Raw genomic sequence first — 18,251 nt, forward strand, 5'->3', positions numbered from 1 at the left:
TAACGCAGCTTTAGTCACACAAAAGAAACATCAGAAGCAGTTGGCAAAATCACATTTCTTCAGTAAACACAATCATCCACGAAGATTAATAATGTATAATTATCACGTTTATCCACGTGAATTAATGCTGTGAAATGTAGCTTTGTTGAACCGGCAAATTATATTCAGTGAAACGTAAATTAGTACTACTTTTGGGGTATAAAATCTGAAAAAGTGTCAAAGCATTATCAACAAATAAAGTTTTGGTTTGGTGATAGATAGTTTGCCAAAGAATGTTTCGTGGAATTTTCTGACTTACCTGGTCTGTTGTTCATATTTTCTACCTACAGGAATGAGTGCGCATGCATATTGTTCTCAACGCGAAATCAAAACATTACCTTGAACGGAAAATAATCCGTGAGCCTTGCTCTTAAAAAAACTGTTTCCGTATAAAATTTAAAATTTTCGAAAAAATGTTTATTAGATCGAAAAGTCCTTGCAGACTCATAGATTTCAAATTTCCTATATACGATTCTGAAATTAAAATTTGTAGTGGATTCAAGTTGCACTAACAATGGGACCAGATTTCGCAACACCAAAAGCAATTGATGTCACTTTCATGACGTTACATTTGACACATCAGGAGGACGTACGTGATATTTAATTCACAAGTTCGTTTTTATTTTTAATTATCTTTCGTCATTGTTCATTATAATTCTTAAGGATAGACGTCAATAAAAGGATTAATATGTTTGACAAATAGTAATATTCGATGTAATTTATGACTTAGTGTAAATAAAATAAGCGAATAATAATATTTTTGTTTCAAAGTACTTTTAAAGCATAAACTAATAAAGTTAACCCCCTTACCCATCCTGCTAACGTATGTTAGGTACTAAATTATAGAAATAATAACTATAGAAAAAAAATTTGAAAAAATATTTGCAAGATTCCAATAGAACTCTACTTTCTGTCCGTTTTTCAGAATCCCTACTACGAGACTAAAAATACTCAACTATGTTTTTAAATACCGTAGCGAACGCCCTGTAAATAATAAATGCTGATTAGCTTACTTAGCAAAACTGTGGCAAAACAAGTTTTGATATAGTGACGTCGTCATCATTCTTTGTTGTTTACATACATAAGTTTGTTTACATTAAAAAACGATATATATGTCAGCAAACGATATCGTAAACAAAAGTAATTTTTTAATATCAAAGAACGAAGAGTGAACATGGTGGGTGCGAAAGTGTTAGTATTGCTTGTGGTGTGTTTCGCTGTTGTGGAAATTGAAGGGTTTAGAAGACGCCAGTGCAGAAATGATTGCAAATCTGTGAGATGCGCTCAGCCTAAAAATTGCAAAGGTTTGTAAAAGAGTTGTTTAACATTCTCATCTTCATTTCTCAAATTTGCAGCCCTCAAAGTTTTAGTTTCTTAAAGAAAATAAATACTTCTAAAAGCGTGAAAGTATTTTGCGTGATTAGTTTGACTTTTTTGTGAATTTTTTAAAATTCTGAAATTTCAGGCTCAATTATTAAAGATCGTTGCGGGTGCTGCAAGTACTGTGCAAAAGTTGAAGGCGAGCGATGTAATCCATTTACCGCCAGGTGTGACAAAGGTTTACAATGTCGAAGTCGAGTCTGTAGTAAGTTTTGTTGTCGTTGCTTCTTTTCTTGGTTGTTTTTTTTTTGATACAGTTGACGTTATTTATTTATTCGGTGTCGTTGTTGTTGTTGCTGTTCTTGGACCATTTTAATTACAAATACCCAAACACAAGAGGCAATTAAGAAAGTCTTTTTAACCCTAATAACACCGGGTTTCTTGATTTAGTGTAGCACCAAGGGAAGGGGGAGTGGATTAAGTGGCATACTTACAGAATATCAGAATACAAAGAAAATACAAATAAGGTCATTGGGTTCAGAAATGACGTTACATATGCCTAAAAAAAGGCATTTTCCAATCATTTAGTACATTAGAATTTCCGAAACATTGATTGGTAGATTTATTAGATATAAAAAAATTGATTTCATATTTAAAAAAAAATAAAGTTTTGATGACGTCATTGGGATATTTAAAAACTGATAACCGTGCATTCTTTATCGTTAACCGTGGTCTTGAAACATTTTATAGGAAAACCGTGTCCTCGCAAAAGATGCAAGCCGTGTCAGAATGGCTACCTGCGAGATAAGACTGGATGTCGCACATGTAAATGTAGACCCAACAGTAAGTGTAACATTTCGTTCTTATTAAAAACGAAAATACTTTCTGTCTTGTTTCTTGTTGTCGAAATTTCGAAAAGATTTGAAAAAGAACTGTCAATCACGTGGAAAACACTATTTAGACAGTAGGCTACGAAATCTCTGTTTTAAAGCGTGAGCGTGGTAAAAAACGTTTAGAATTAAACTACCTTTATTTGTACAAAATTCGGTTTAAGAAACAATCGATAGAATGGACCATGCAAGGTGCAAACAAAATATATTATCGTTTAAGATTTTAGATCTAACAAAATAAAATTAAGAAGACTGAAATGTATATGTCCTACCAAGGAGGTAACCTCCTTACCTCTTTAAACTTCCTTGGTTCTACATAGCTAAAACAGTGTCGTTAACTGCTTACTTAGACGATCTCCAAAATTTATCCCGCTTTTAGCCATGTTTATGGCCGTGGTCGCAGAAGGTTGTAAAAAATTGATGTCATTTTGTTTTTGTTTTTGACAGCATGTGTTGCTGTTAAATGTCCACCATGTATCCATGGTTACCTTAAAGACAAGAATGGTTGTAAAACATGCAAATGTCGACCAAAAGGTAAGGACATGTGAATAGTACCTTCAGAACACATTTTTTTTTCAAATTTCCTGCAAAGCTAAAGTGGAACTGTTCAGCATTTTTTGGGGGGGAGAGGGCAAAGATTTTTTCTGCAGTATCCAAAAAATTTCTGCAAACACTTATTTCTCTTAAAATGGATCATATAAACGGATTTTTTCTTAGTGACCAGGATTCAATGAGCAAACGAAAAACCGAACTTTCAATTATATTCTCTCATGTAGCTAAGAATTTTAAACGTAAAAAAGTAGAATTCGTGCAAATGTTTCATGTATGTATACCATTTTAAAGTTCTGAACTACAAGGGTTAGTTTTATAAAAATGGAGCTCAACACTCCTTTACCACTTCCTGGTATACGTGGCAGTCACTGGGTTTATTAGATATAATAGCTTTGACTAGAAAAAATCTGATGCAAAAACTATTTGCAAATATATGCTTTAAAAACATTAACGTCTTCATTACAATAAAACTTAAAGCAACCTCCAACCATCTCTGTTTAGTTTGTCCATTAAAAGGTTGTATAAGACGTTGTTCAAATGGCTATCTTACAGATCGAAATGGATGCAATACGTGCATTTGTAAAGGAAATGGTAGGGAGTATGTTTTTATTCACAATAATACTTAGTAGTCATACCCACCCCTATGTATCAATCACCTGCGAGTACCTTTATTTTTCCATCTTCATAACCCTGCTTCGCATCGGGCATGAATGACACTGTCGGGTATACGAAAACGTTTTGTTTTCTGGCGTCCTGATTAATATGCTTTATCATTTTATTATTAGAATGTCCTCAAGTATTGTGTAGACGACATTGCAAATATGGATTTGCTGAAAATGCTCAAGGCTGCCAGACCTGCACTTGCTTACCAAGAGGTATATAAATTGTGCTGATCTCTAACTGTTATTACATCGAGGAATCAGCATATTTATGATTCGTAGCACAGACTAAGAGAATGTCTATATTTGTATTTTAGTATGTCCTCGAATACAGTGCAAGCCATGCCGTTATGGTTACATGAAAGATAGTAAAGGTTGCCAAACTTGTCAATGTAGACCACGAGGTAAAATTCTTTAATACTTTCATCAAATCATGTATTTTCTCATGAATCAAAATTACTTAACAAAGACTAGTAGTAATAATTCTGAACATGATATCTATAACAATTTAATGTGCTTTTATATAAAGAAAATATATGGAATGCTTGTAAATCGCTATCTGACTTTAGTTTGTCCTTTGAGACGTTGTTTGCGACCTTGTCCAAATGGTTATGTAACAGATCGGAATGGCTGCAATACGTGCATTTGCAAACGAAATGGTAGGCAGTATGCTTTTAACCACAATTTTTTCTTGTTACATTGCAAGTAATATTTATCCTTGTCCCTTTGTATCAAGGACCTGTAATTAACTCTATTTTGCAATCTTTAAGAATAGCTAAGTAAACACAATTTTTTTTGTTTTCTGGCGTCCTGATAAAAATGCAATTTCATTTTATTATTAGAATGTCCTCAAGTATTGTGTAAACGACATTGCAGATATGGATTTGCTAAAAATGCTCAAGGTTGCCAGACGTGCACTTGCTTACCAAGAGGTATATAAATTGCATTGATCTCTAAGTGTTATTAAATCGAGGGATCGGTATATTTATGATTCATAGCACAGACTAAGTGAATGTCCATACATGTATTTTAGTATGTCCTCGAATACAATGAAAACCATGTCGTTATGGTTACATGAAAAGTTTTGATGGCTGAGAAACTTTTATCAGTATTAGTATTGTAGTTAGAATATGTGACCAGAAACTGGTCACAAGCAGTCAATGCGTAAACGGAGGCAGTTATGTAACTCAAGAAATCACAATAGTAACTTAAGCCAGTGGGAAATATTTGAGTTCGATACCTCGTTAAAAAACAAAAAACTTAAAACTTAAAATCAATTTTGAATGCAAAGCTCGCTTAAACGGATATGTATGATGGAAAGATGCTTGTGAAACATGTTAATGCACAAAAGAACTAACTTTTATTCTGCTCCGGTAAAATGAAAAAAGTTAACCACCTATTATAGTCTTATATAGAAATCTCGTTTCTCAGTTTTTTCAAAACATCTTCAGTTGTTTAAATGTTTCTAAGTATTGTATAAACGAAATTGCAGCTATGGATCTTTAAAAATATGCAGTGTAATGTTGTCAAAAGGTGTACAAACTACGTTGTGCTTTGATATGCGAAATAAATTGTTTAGTAGTTCTTTTCATCAAGATCTTTTTTAAAGACCTCAAGAAACGCCTACATCTTTTTTTAGCATGTCCTTTGCTCAAGTGCAAACCATGTCGTTATGGTTACATGAAAGATAGTAATGGTTGCCAAACTTGTCAATGTAGACCACGAGGAGGTAAATTTCTTTAATATTTTTATCTAGTTGATGTAATTTCTCATGAATTAATATTATCCAACGAAGGCTAATTTTAATAATTCTGAACATGATATCCATAACAATTTAATCTGTTTTTATATAAAGAAAATATATAGCATGCTCGTATCTGACTTTAGTTTGTCCTTTGAGACGTTGTTTGCGACCTTGTCCAAATGGCTATCTGACAGATCGAAATGGATGCAATACGTGCATTTGTAAAAGGAAAGGTAGGGTATCCATTTAAAACCCAACCACTAGGCAATTTCATTAGTACTACTATTGTTTTTAAAATATCCTATTGCAAATTAGTCAATAAAAAGATAAGTGCTGACAGGTGTGCGTCTGCATGCCTTTTAGCATGTCCTTTACTCAAGTGCAAACCTTGTCTTCTTGGCTACATGAACGATAGAAATGGCTGTCAAACTTGTCAATGTAGACTACGACGTAAGTTAATTGGAAAATCTTTTTTTATTATCGGAGACTCTTATAGCCTGTTTTATTTGTTATAGTTTTGACAATACTAGAAATATTTAGATATCAATGAGCTAAAATTAATGTTCTTTACTCGTCAGAAATATACCTTAAGGGAACTTATTTTGGCGGGAACTAATTTTGGCGGACGAAGGAAATCTAAAAAAAATTTAATTTTGGCGGGAACTAATTTTGGCGGATCAACGAAATTTTTAATTTTGGCGGGAACTTATTTTGGCGGGTGGCGGTTTTTTTTAATTTTGGCGGGAACTTATTTTGGCGGGTCAGCGGATTTTTTAATTTTGGCGGGAACTAATTTTGGCGAGTGAAGGATTTTTTCAAATTTCAACGAAAATTTTCTTTGGTAAAGATGTAGAAATAAGCATTACAAAGCAAAGAATTTTAAAACAAATACTAAAAATCTACTCTTCTTCATCGTCTATGATAATGTCAAATGCATTCCGACTAAAGTCTATGTCATCCTCGTCACGCGTGTACTCCTCTTCTTTGTCATCGTCATTTTCGACTCGCACGTTGATGAAGCTATCCTTTAATAAATCTGGCGCATTGATTATGTCGGTTATGGGCTGAGTAATTACACTATTGCTTTCTGGCAGCGGTGATAGATCTTGAAAAGGGTCAAGGGATTCAAGTGAAGTGGATCCCATGCGAACTGCGTCGTAAATTCCAGATGCTTTCCACCCATTCAAAACGACTTCACGGCCATCTGCCGAAGTGATATGGTTATAAAACTGGAGGAGCCAACTTGCATGAAGAGGCTTGATGGTGGTCAGCTTTAATTGAATATTTATATCTTCGATCTTTTTGTTAAGGGATAGCTCTTTCTCGATCTGTTTTGAATACCATTCAGTGAACAAATTTCTCATGAATTGCTTGCAATGATTATTCACAGTAAGATCCAAGGGCTGGAATATATGTGTCATGTTACTTGGAACCAAAACCAGGAAGATGTTGTTCTTCTTCAGCAATTCGGTAACTTCCTCAGTAATTTGTCCTCGAAAGACATCGAATATTAGAAGAGCAGCTTGCTTTGGGTTATTTAACTTCTTCCTCTGGTCTTCAACGTGCTTTAGAACGATCTCTTTGATGACTTTGATGGATTCTTGTGTATTGCTGTAGTGTTTGGGATTAACGCTTAGTGAGAACGATTCGGGGAATTCAAACTTTGGGAGGCTTTGATTTGTTTTCCCCCCATATATCAGTTGCATTGGCAGAAAAGAACCATCAAGCGTAATAATAAAGGTACCAGTAAGGCATCTTTTGTCGGAAGATCCAACGATAGGGACGGACGATGAACCCTTTTTCGCCATGGTGTGATTCATTCTTGGAACAAACTTAAGAGGTGTCTGGTCCAGATTCATAACAAGTTGGTGAGGGATGCTGTGTTGTTCGATGGTCGAAACAATATCGTGAAGAAATAGTAATTCGCACTCCTTTTTGGCTCCTTCAGTGATTTCAACTTTGGAGGTCGTTTTCATTCTTTTCTTGAAACCCATTCTCTTGAAGAGGCTTTTTGCCCAACTGTTATCAATTTTAATATGCCCCAACTCAAATTGAGGGTTTCGTGATATTAGAGCTTTCGCTGCAGCGGTTGCAACTGTTCTTGAAACAACACCTCCTCGATTTCTCAGTGCAATTAAAAATCTTTGTACCATCTCATCTAGACTGCCAAGGAACAGAGGTCTACCGCGTTTCAAAGGAACAAATTTGGTTACCACGCTACGTTTTTCTCGGGTTGAATCTTTCAGCTCTTTTTTGTAAAGATTGCCAAATCTTCGAGCTGTACTCTCACTTAACGGCCTGTCTTTGGTTTGAAACTTTGTGATTGCAGCCGCACCACCATGAATCGCAACATATTTTCCGATATCAAATCTTTCTTTTTCTGACCAACGGTTGTATGATTTTTTGCCACTGGATTTAACATTTTCAGTCGCGTCTGTAACAGCTTCGTAGTCTAACGAACCAAGGGATGATTCTTGCTGGAAGTCAGTTGGTTGTGGGCCTAAAATGAATAAAACGAACCACTATGTAATTGCGAATTTTGACCAAAAATTAAAAATTTTCAAACAAAGAAAGAAACTTCTTCGCAGGTAGGTATAACAAAAAAAAACATCAAAGAGAAATACTTACTTTGTTCCCTAGAACTGTTTGAAGGTGTTTCGTCTGAAGTTTTTTCCTTTTCAGCGGCCCTTTGTTGAGCTTCTTTCTCTTGTAATTTAGCTAACTTCCTGATGTAAGACATTTTGAAAGCCGGGAGATAAAAAAGGAAACGTAAGTTATCTGTATCCTGTATATTTACTCGAACATAAACATTCCATTCACTTGGCCTATATTTACACTAAAAATCGAACAAAAACATTCTTTTTTTCTTGGCTAAGGCCCGTTTAGACTACCCAATCGAACAAAAACATTCTTTTTTTCTTCGCTAAGGCCCGTTTAGACTAACCAATCGAACAAAAACATTCTATTTAATTGGGAAAGTTCGGTCTACACTGACAAATAGAACAAAAACGTTCTATTTTCATGCTAGGCAATTAAAAAATCGATCGATTGACATTTTTGTTTTTCATCAGAGCTAGAAAAGAAAAGACGTCCATATGGCTTACAACAAGACGTTCGAGTTTACAGCTGCTGTCAGAGGATTCCATTATTATAAAACTTATTGGAAACCTGAGGAAAATCAATCACTGGACTGCTTTCATGAGAACAACAATGTTTTCGATAGATTTGCAATCAAAGTTTGTGAATTCGGAAATGACAAACCAGTTGGCCATTTACCCAAAGAAATCTCAAGGGTTACAAAATTTCTTCTGGACAGAGGAGCGTCTATGAAATCCACGTTGACAAGTGTACACTATCGAAGATCACCTCTCGTTCAAGGAGGCTTGGAGATCCCCTGTAAAATAACTGTTACTTTACCAGGGACAGTAAACAATCTTTTGGTTCTTGCAAGATACCAACAACTTGTAGAAGCCTTGTATACAGAGCCGAAAGAGGAATTGATTCTTGGTTCGTTCTTACATATTGCAGTTATTTTAGATGTCGTGGTTCCAACCGAAGAGAGACCAAAGCGTAAAAAAAATACAGCCAAAAGCCAAAGCAAAGAGACGAAAAAGCAAAAAGATATTCGAAACTTTTTTGGAAACACCTCAGCTGCACCAGCCCCAAAAAGGCAAAAAGTTAACAACAAACCTAAAAAGTCGTCACCATCGTCAAGCAAGGACTTAGAAATCATAAATATTGATTAAAAATTATCTTGTATTAGAGGTTTATTATGACATAATATTTCTAGCGCAAAGGTATATTTCTAAAAGATATAAAAAATTGAAAAAAAGTTGATTTTTGTCGATTTTTTAAGGGGAACTTATTTTGGCGGATCAACGAAATTTTTAATTTTGGCGGGAACTTATTTTGGCGGGTGGCGATTTTTTTTAATTTTGGCGGGAACTAATTTTGGCGGGTGAGTAAAATATTTAATTTTGGCGGGAACTAATTTTGGCGGATTTTGCCCCAATCCGCCAAATCCGCCAAAATTAGTTCCCGCCAAAATAAGTTCCCTTAAGGTAGTTAAAAAGTTTTATATGAGATGGCTTTGCACAAAAATCAATTTGGGCAAATTATACTCCAGCTCGACATGCGCAAATGGATGCTAGCAATAAGATATCTTATTTCATCTTAAATTATTTATTGCGCTAACGATAGTTTGCTCGAAACAGTATAATTCTTTGCACATTATATCATCTAAAACACTAGACAAAATATATTTTGCAAAACGTAGTGTTTCGCCATTTGACAAAACGGGTAACCAATCATATGGCCAGTTCTTTGCAGCAGTCGGATTTCAAAAGTTTTAAATTTGCAGAGATGTAGGCTAATTAATTGAAGTCAAAAATAATGGAATAACCTAAAATCATAGGTTTGCTGTGAAAAACAACTGGACTTAAAAAGTCCGGAGTCCGCTCTACTTATATATAAACTGCTTTCCCAATTGCTCGTGGGTATACGAACTTCGAAATTCAGCCGGGCTTTGCATGTCTTGGATTGTAGACGGAAGGCTATCATCTTATTTGCTAAAAGGATCAGTATTTGCTATAGCTTGAAAAGTGTCCATAGAAGGATGGGTCCTATTTTTACGTTGAAAATGATTGCAACCCAAAGTATTTCTTCTAGGTTGCCCAACCCCATTGTGCAGATACAGATGTCCTATGGGATATGCAAAAACTGAAGACGGATGTCCAACATGCTCTTGTCTTAGACACTGACAGGTAAAAATGGTAACCTTTTATTCAGAGCAGTAAAATGTACCTTGTTTTTGTTCATGGTAAGATCGCTTACTTGGCCCCTAAAAATCTTGACTGTCACCAGTGAATATTTGATGCAAGTACGATTTTAATTGTCACAATTATTTAATGTCACAATGACGAATTGATTCTTTGATATGCGCAGTCTATTTTTAGTTTACATATTTAAAGTGATAACTACTTATAAACTGACAACTAAGCAAAAAGTTAGCAAAAAGACCACGGTTAATTCTTGTTTTTACTGCAATTATAATTCAAATAATGAAGTAGATCCAGCTATAAAACGGTTTTAAAATGAAAAAATTACAACCAGTTTCAAATTGACAAGGGTTGCCATTTTTTTAGAGAACAAATTTAAAGAGATTTGAAGATTTTTAATGAGACTCCTGAACAATTTTTGGTGATATTTTCATAAAAAATATTAAGGAGATTTGAGGAAATTTTTGTATTTTTCCAATGAAATTGAAGAGATTTCAGTTGATTTTTATTACAATAAGGTCGATGTTGTACTGGACAAAACCAGAGATTATAACTTCTTGAATTTTACCTTTTACCTTTCTCCTTTAGGTTATTCTTCCCTTAACTGCAGGTTACAGAAGAAAGAAATGACGTGGAAATAAAAATGATTTTGTAACAAGTTGTAATTTTTTTACTGCAAGTGCAATGCCTTTTGAACCATTTTGAGCATAATGAACACATTTCATGAAGTAATGCTTGGGACTAACTGATCCAAAATTACTATTTAATTTCAAGTGCTTGCTCGAGGAATAATATTTTAAGAACGATACTGCAATGGCAACACCCAGTTGGTCATTGTACCTACTGAATTCTTTATTAAACAACAAATTGATAGTGGGAGTGGTTACATGTGCGCATATAGCTCTGCTCGACTTCTAACATCCTTGCCTATTTTATAAAGGCCTTTAACGGTTATCCTCTGTGTATATAGCTACCAAGTTATTTGCTGAAGAATCAATTATCTACAAATTTTATTTTTCTTGTATTGTCAATAATTCTGCTGCAAACCTTTTCCTCCTTAGACTTTATTTACTCCTGAAAGCTAATTAGTCTCCACTAAAAATCCATTCAGCAAATTCCGGAAATATCTAGTCATCCGCAAAAATATATTCCCCAAAGATTTCCTTGGCAAGTAATTTGCATCCTAGACATATAGCTACCGTAATGGATCGCTTAACAACACATTTGTACATTATGATAATGATGATAATAATTATAAACCTATCTATACATGCCTGCATTTTCTTTTTCTAAATAAATGATTTTTACGCGCCAATATACTGTCATATTCTAATCTACCTTGCAATACACCTTTCTCAAATTTTATAAATTATAATGATTATGACGTCATCCAAAATTTTATAATGGTTTTATGCTCCTGAGGATATTCAGATAGAATATTAAATTATCATGACAAAACTAAAGTTTTTAGACCAATATAATATTCTGGTTGGATTTTATTTAGATTTGTAGAAAATTATTATTTTAAAAACGAGACTATTCTTAGAAGCTTGGCTATATGAAGGGTTTGACCGTAACTTTCAGCTCGCAATTGAGGCACTTAAGGAACCAAAATATTTACAAAATTGGTAATTTGTTCTACCTTTTGATAAAGAACTTAGAGCTGAGAATCATTTTTATTCTCTACCTCTTTAATCGAGTTTGGCATAATTGGTCGGAAAAAAGTCTATTCTAAACAAATGTAATCTAACAATATTTACTTTTTTGAAATTATCGACGGATTTTTTGATGATTTGTTTGGTCTGCGAAGCTCCATAACTGTTAATTTGCGTAAGGTATAAACAACATGCGCCACGATGAAATTCGTCTATTGGCTTTAGCTAGAAATAGACTGTTTAGGTTATGCGCAGCCATTTTAAAAATATTCCACAGGAAATTTAGCATATTTCCAGACACAACGATGGTCTTAAAGAAAAGAAGAAAAGAGCTGTAACAACAAACGCTATATCTCCTGTCAGCACAAGTAATATTAGAAAACATATTTAGGTCATCAAGAGGCTGATAGAATGTAGCTAAAAAATCGTGGCGACTATGCAAAATAAGGGCGATGGGCAGCAAAAAACCATGTTAACAACCCAATTAGAAAAAATAAATCGCCTAAAAGAGACTATTGTAGCTTATTTAGGTCAGTGTTTAGACCGTGCGAAAATGTAATTTTGAAAATTCCAAAAATTAGTTTTTTTGGTGTTGCAGGTTCAGTTTTTAAAATTTCTAATTGAAATTTTCCCACTTGATGTATAAAAAGAAGGGGAATATATATGTACCCCAAATTTTCAAGAGCTTTCTGGGATTAGATATTCCAATAGCGCGATAATTGCAATATTATCTACTGCAAATTTTCTCCAAACAACAATGGAATAATTTCATTCTAAAACAAAAATCATTGGATTTTCAAGCATTTTCGTCTAAAATAAACACACACTTAGACTATAAAAACCTCAATTGTCCTGTAGATGTGCAGAAATTTGAATGATTTACCTCAAACGGGAGCTTTAAGGTCCCTCCTGAAAATAATTGACATGGTAGCTATATTCGTTGTAATTAGTAAGGCTAACCACATAATATAAAAAACACTTATACTGCTACATGGTTAACGTCACACATGCTCCCATAGTTAAAAGTGTCAGATACTTCTTTCAACGTGCCAAAACTCAAGATTATGGTTTGCAAATGTCCATTTTCTAAACAAAAGTGATGAATCCTGTAATTGATGTAGGCAGTGCACGAAATGTCATTGTTTCATTTAAAATAGGGCGACCACTCAAAACTGCACATGCTCTAATCTTACTGTAAGTTTTATCTAAAGTAAAACAGAGTTTTTAATACATAAAATTTTGGACTTTCTCTTTTACGTTCTTAAAAGACTTTTTTCCTTTATATTATTTTAAAGTTTACCCCCGTAAACATTTTATTAATCTAAATCCACTCAATATTTGTTTGGATTTGCGAGTAAAAATTTGTTTTCTATAATCCGTGTTTATATTTAAGATAAAAGACAAAATTTGTTTTTAGACTACTTCTTGTTTGCTCACTACGCCACACAATCTGGATTGCCATTTTTTTAATAAGGTTAAAGTAATGTTTAAAATAACGTCGTTTTTCAAACACGTAACGTCAAAATGAAAGTCGCTTCCGACGTTTGTAAAAAAGTTGGAAACATAGTTTCTTTGCGGATTCTGCACTACAATACAATCGGGCCAGTGCTGTTGTAGCATCACAAACTAAAAATGGATAGACACCCAAATGAAGAATCATCAATTCTCGACGATCGTATGGCTGAAATCGTTTCCAAAACAATAACTATTCCAAATATGGAATGAAGAAAATATTTTTTGTTTTATCAGACGCACAATCCGGGAAAAAATAGTCCAATGATTCACAGTCCGGCGAAACACAGTCCGGTGATTCACAGTCCGGCGAAACACAGTCCGGTGATTTACAGTTCGGCTAAACACAGTCCGGTGATTCACAGCCCAGGGAAATTTTGTTTATTTTTATCCTATTGTAATAATAAAAAAAAAACATTTTCATGACCGTATAGCAACGCTTTTGTTCAATGCTTCACGGTAATTTTTCATGCATGAACCATGTCGGGCAGAAATACTTAAAGTCCGGCGACTAACAATTTCTCCCGAACACATTATACATAAAAATGCTGACCAGGCTTTTCTCAACATGACATTTGCTTGTTTACAATATAGATTTTTCACTCCAGCTTCATATATTATTTTGTTCTCAAGATGAGACGGATCCATGTTTTTTCACATCAGGCAAACTTTTGAGGAGGCTAGTAAGCGTAATTTTCACGAGGTAATTCGGCGTATTTTGAGACTCCTCTTTGTAAGTTTTTTGCGAAAATAATAGTATAGGTATATTGCAAAAATGTTGTAGATGGCTAAAAATTCTTAGAAATTATGTTGAGTAATAAATCTACAAATTTCTAATGCTCAGTGATGCGCACTATAATTCAAACTAATATACACTCCCAATATTTATGTGCACAACTGTTTTAAGCATGCAAAAAGGAGGCCTATAAAAGAAGTAGTTTTTATTAAATGAAAAACATTTAACCAAACACAACAACATATGTAGACAATACTTTTAAAAAATGACAACATTACACCAATTACTACGACTTTGAGAAGGATGGAAAGGATCTAATAGATAAATATAAAAACTCAGAAGTATCTTAGCCATGTAGCATACCAAAAAAAGGGTCATTGAAAAAAACCCTTCCTTCCAGTATTCTTAGGGTTAAACATGCTACTTATGTAATAAAAATTTCGCGAAAATAAATTCTTGCGAAAGTTTATATAATCTTTAAAAAAGCATATCTTTTAAAAAGAAAAAGAACTAACTGAGATGAAAATTAAATCTGAGGTGATTAGAATTCGATAGCCACCACTTCAAACTTTTGTGGAAAACTAAATCCGAGGTGCTCAATAACTCTTCTAAGCACCTGTAGCTGGCGATATAACTTAAAGGTTAGAACACTGCAAAACGTATACAATTTCAATTGCTATTTTCAAAAAAATACAGCGGAAAGCAAATTCTGACTGCGTATGCGAAAGTAATCATTCATCGGTGTTTCGGTGTTTGCTTTAAGCTTTATTATGGATAGCTTTAACTGATACAGTTGATTACACTCAGAGGTAGGCTGTACTACATTTTGAAATGAGATACTGACATACACCGGACACAAATTAAAAGTGAAAGGATTATATTTTTAGTGACGTAAGAAGGTCCACCGTGGTTGACCCCGACACGCAGGATGAAATTTTAGAAAATAAAATTCCAGGATGCCAAAAATTTACATTTCCGCCTCGTTTTATGTAACTTTAAAACAACCTAAAGTTTTTTTTTTGTTTTTATAACAATTCAGAGTTCCCGTTACTATTATCTTTGTTAAAAAATTGGGAGTACATAGGTTGAAAGGTTTGATGACAATATTGACAATAGCACACTTTATATTAGCCAGGAGATCCAGCATAATTTTTCTTACCAGCAGAAAATCGGAATTGCTAAGCTGGGTCTGATTTTTCTGCGGTCAGAACACTGACCGTGCTTTTTGATTGGTTAATTCTATTATTCCTTGCTCGCGTGGGCAATATCGGGAAATGTTTTGTTTAGAGCGCACCTCACTGCCCTGAACAAATATGATTAATTCACAAATAGAGGGTAAGATGTGACCACGCCGACCTAGTGCTAATTGGATGGTTGTAATTTGAGATTTGCTTTTAGGTGGATTTAGATTTTAGGAATTTGCTCAAACATTTGTTTGCGTCAAGCTTTCGTTTAAGAAAAAATTGAATGTGATATCCACGAAGAAAGCTTAGTTATCTAGGCTAACTTTTATATAGGCTGTAGACTATATTATTAACATATATAAACTATCATTTAAAATCATTAAGGGTATTACAATGATGTCTAATTTGTAAAAAAACTCGTGGCACCAAAACTAACGTGTTTAAGTAATAAATGCAAATGCATCGTTATAAAAAATACGTATACTCACAACCTCGATCCCAGGACAAGTTGTCTCTTTTTGAATATCGGACGGCGAGACGAACATGGCCCTGGTGGAGGCTGGTCAAAAATCTTTGATTTTCGCAGATTTTTAATTAATGCACTCGTGTCTCGTTTATCAGGAATTTTATACTTCCTAGTCTTTGGTAAGCGAGTTTCAATTTAATTATTAGGGTCTGGATTTTATCGTGATCGATGGAAAGAGAACTTTTTAGTGAAGACTGGACCTTGAAGGCTTTATGTCGTGATGGCTCTAACGTATATTGATATTTTAAAGCGAATATCTTTCGCATTAAATAATTACATTTTTCAGTTTTGCCTGAAACCAAAGCAAGTCATATGTTTGGAAGCTTTGTTAAAGGGGAATGATGTGGTGGCAGTTCTGCCTACTGGATTTGGAAAATCAATTATTTTTCATTTACTTGCTGATCTCTTCCCAGTTAAAAATAAAAAGAATATTGTTTTGGTCATCAGCCCTTTAACTTCCATTATAAATGATCAGGTGAAATACTTGAATGGGATTGGTTTTTCTGCTGCTGTATTGCACTTGGAACAGAGGAAGTTTGAGGCAGATGAGAGCTTGTTTGGAAGTAATGATGCAGTGGAGGACGACCATGATGGTACAAATATTACAATTGATTGTGGTATTAAAAACGGAGATATTAAGATTTTATTTGCCCATCCAGAATCCTTTTTATCTGATCAAGGGCGTTCAATTTTAAAGAGCAAAATTTATCAACAAAATGTGGTAGCTTGCGTGGTTGATGAAGCGCATTGTGTTGAAATGTGGTAAGTAAACTAGCTCTAGCTGGCTATTCAAGAATATAGATTATAAAATTATAAAAAAACTTTGGTGGTTTTTAAAATTCATTTTATAAAATAATAATGAAGTACTGTAGGTATGTATATAGACCATATCATATGAAATATTTAACAAAACTGAATATATACAGTATAAAAATCTGTTATATATATATAGCTATATGTAATATATATATGAAAATATATAATGAAACTAATATAAACGAACATATCTTTTGACAAGTTGATAATATATATCTGTTGGTACATAATATAATAAATTGCTAATATATTAGCTATACAAAATTTTAAAAAAAACACTCCATTTATATGTTTTAGGGGTGCTGAATTTCGTGAAGATTTTGGAAAATTATGCACACTGAAAGCTCTTTTTCCAAGCACACCCATGATTGCTTTGACAGCAACTGCACCCCCAAGCAAAATAAAAAATTTAAAAGAGAAACTATGTTTCAGTCCTTATTGTAAGGTTGTTGTTGCAAATCCAAATAGAAAAAATATATTTTTAAAGAAATTGCCAAGACGCGGAAACAACTTTGGCTTAAGAAGCTATGACGATATTTTAGTTCCCATTGCTAAAGAGTTAAATAAATTACGGGATGATTATCCCATGACAATCATTTACATGAAGCTAAAATATTGTGGCTATGCTTATTCGTTATTTCAGCAAACAGTAACTCCAAATAACACAAAACTATTTTGTCAATTTCATGCTCCTCAAACATCTAGAATGAAGAAAGAAATCTTAGATGAAATTACAAAACGAGATTCGTCTATTAGAGTTGTGTTTGCAACCACAGCACTCGGGATGGGTGTTAATGCACCAAAGGTTACTGAAGTTATCCACATAACGCCTCCAGCCAATATTGAATCTTACATGCAAGAAATTGGTAGAGCTGGAAGGCGTGGGCAAAACTCAACTGCAACATTGTATTACAATAATGCAGATATTGCTGTTAATAAAAATAATGTTGACGATAGCATGAAGTGCTTCTGCAAAACAGATCTGTGCTTAAGGGAATTTATTCTAAATTTCTTTGGTTTTAAAAAGTATGAACAAGATAATTGTTGCTCAAATTGTACAAAGTCTAATTTGCTGATAAAAGAAACAACATTACCTTGCCGTGATTTAGTATCAGAAGATGCTTTTAAATGCTTACAAACTGAGCTGAAAGAAATTATTGAAACTTGGAGACTTTCGCTATTGACTACCCTTGATCAAACTTATGAACTTCCATCTATCAATAAAAATTTGGTTCAAACACTATTGAGTAAACTTCCATTTATAAGATCTAAAAATGATCTGTTATTTGAATTTCTAGATTTTCCTTTTTCGTTCTTTTTCTCACTTTCAATAGTTTGATTTTTCTCGTTATGCGGAGACAATATGCCACGTTTGACAGACACGTTTTGTCGTAACTGAATTTGATTCAGTTGAACATTTTTCCGAAAGTCTGACATTTTCTCGACAAAGGTGACACAAGACTGACATATAACAGTTGGAAGAGCATCCAGTTCCGTTGTTCTTAACCCACATGTTAGACTTATTTTGTTCTCAATGTTTTTGTTTTTTCCAATATTGCTGAATATTTTTATAAACAAAGATTTTTGTAGAAATTTCCATCATTGGAAGTGTTACGAAAGTAAATCTTCTTAGGAGTAGCTGGCTTAGCCATTCTTCTATACCTTGAATAAAAAAAGAAAATTTTTATATTTAGCAATATAGATGTATATATATAAATGTATAGATAGCTTTGTGTTTTTATCTTATATATAATCCCTTACCATTTTAAGAGTTAACAGAATTCTTGCAATATGTAAAATCTGTGTAATTAGCATGGAAAATACATCCAATCCTTTATCT

At 33.7% G+C, this 18,251-nt stretch overlaps 3 protein-coding genes across 8 annotated transcripts; 2 read left to right on the forward strand and 1 right to left on the reverse strand.

Annotated features, from left to right (window-relative positions):
* The first annotated feature begins 807 nt into the window (after positions 1–807).
* Positions 808–11,251, forward strand: LOC130640111 (antistasin-like). 6 transcript variants are annotated; one of them, XM_057447127.1, is made up of 14 exons: positions 808–1,343; positions 1,505–1,624; positions 2,110–2,202; positions 2,697–2,783; positions 3,303–3,392; positions 3,587–3,676; positions 3,778–3,864; positions 4,030–4,119; positions 4,303–4,392; positions 5,100–5,189; positions 5,348–5,437; positions 5,568–5,654; positions 9,873–9,967; positions 10,571–11,251. In XM_057447127.1, exons 1-13 carry the CDS (start codon positions 1,214–1,216, stop codon positions 9,962–9,964), a joined length of 1,236 nt encoding a protein of 411 aa, XP_057303110.1. In that variant the 5' UTR covers positions 808–1,213; the 3' UTR covers positions 9,965–9,967; positions 10,571–11,251. The 6 variants fall into 6 exon arrangements, with proteins under 6 accessions (XP_057303110.1, XP_057303111.1, XP_057303112.1 ...); XM_057447128.1 differs by lacking the exons at positions 9,873–9,967; positions 10,571–11,251 and adding exons at positions 7,923–7,973; positions 8,276–8,382; XM_057447129.1 differs by lacking the exons at positions 9,873–9,967; positions 10,571–11,251 and adding an exon at positions 7,923–8,382.
* On the reverse strand, positions 5,804–7,968 carry LOC130640095 (uncharacterized). Its single transcript, XM_057447126.1, has 2 exons — positions 7,833–7,968; positions 5,804–7,704 (listed from the first exon to the last, which is right to left on the reverse strand). The coding sequence occupies exons 1-2, from the start codon at positions 7,942–7,944 to the stop codon at positions 6,104–6,106; spliced, it is 1,713 nt and encodes a 570-aa protein (XP_057303109.1). The 5' UTR covers positions 7,945–7,968; the 3' UTR covers positions 5,804–6,103.
* A 3,750-nt stretch (positions 11,252–15,001) lies between the features above and the next one.
* LOC130651353 (ATP-dependent DNA helicase RecQ-like) lies at positions 15,002–17,750 on the forward strand. Its single transcript, XM_057456060.1, has 2 exons — positions 15,002–16,357; positions 16,709–17,750. The coding sequence occupies exons 1-2, from the start codon at positions 15,816–15,818 to the stop codon at positions 17,748–17,750; spliced, it is 1,584 nt and encodes a 527-aa protein (XP_057312043.1). The 5' UTR covers positions 15,002–15,815.
* Positions 17,751–18,251: the final 501 nt, after the last annotated feature.

This window comes from Hydractinia symbiolongicarpus, chromosome 1 (genome assembly GCF_029227915.1).
Source record: "Hydractinia symbiolongicarpus strain clone_291-10 chromosome 1, HSymV2.1, whole genome shotgun sequence".
Lineage (NCBI taxonomy): Eukaryota > Metazoa > Cnidaria > Hydrozoa > Anthoathecata > Hydractiniidae > Hydractinia > Hydractinia symbiolongicarpus.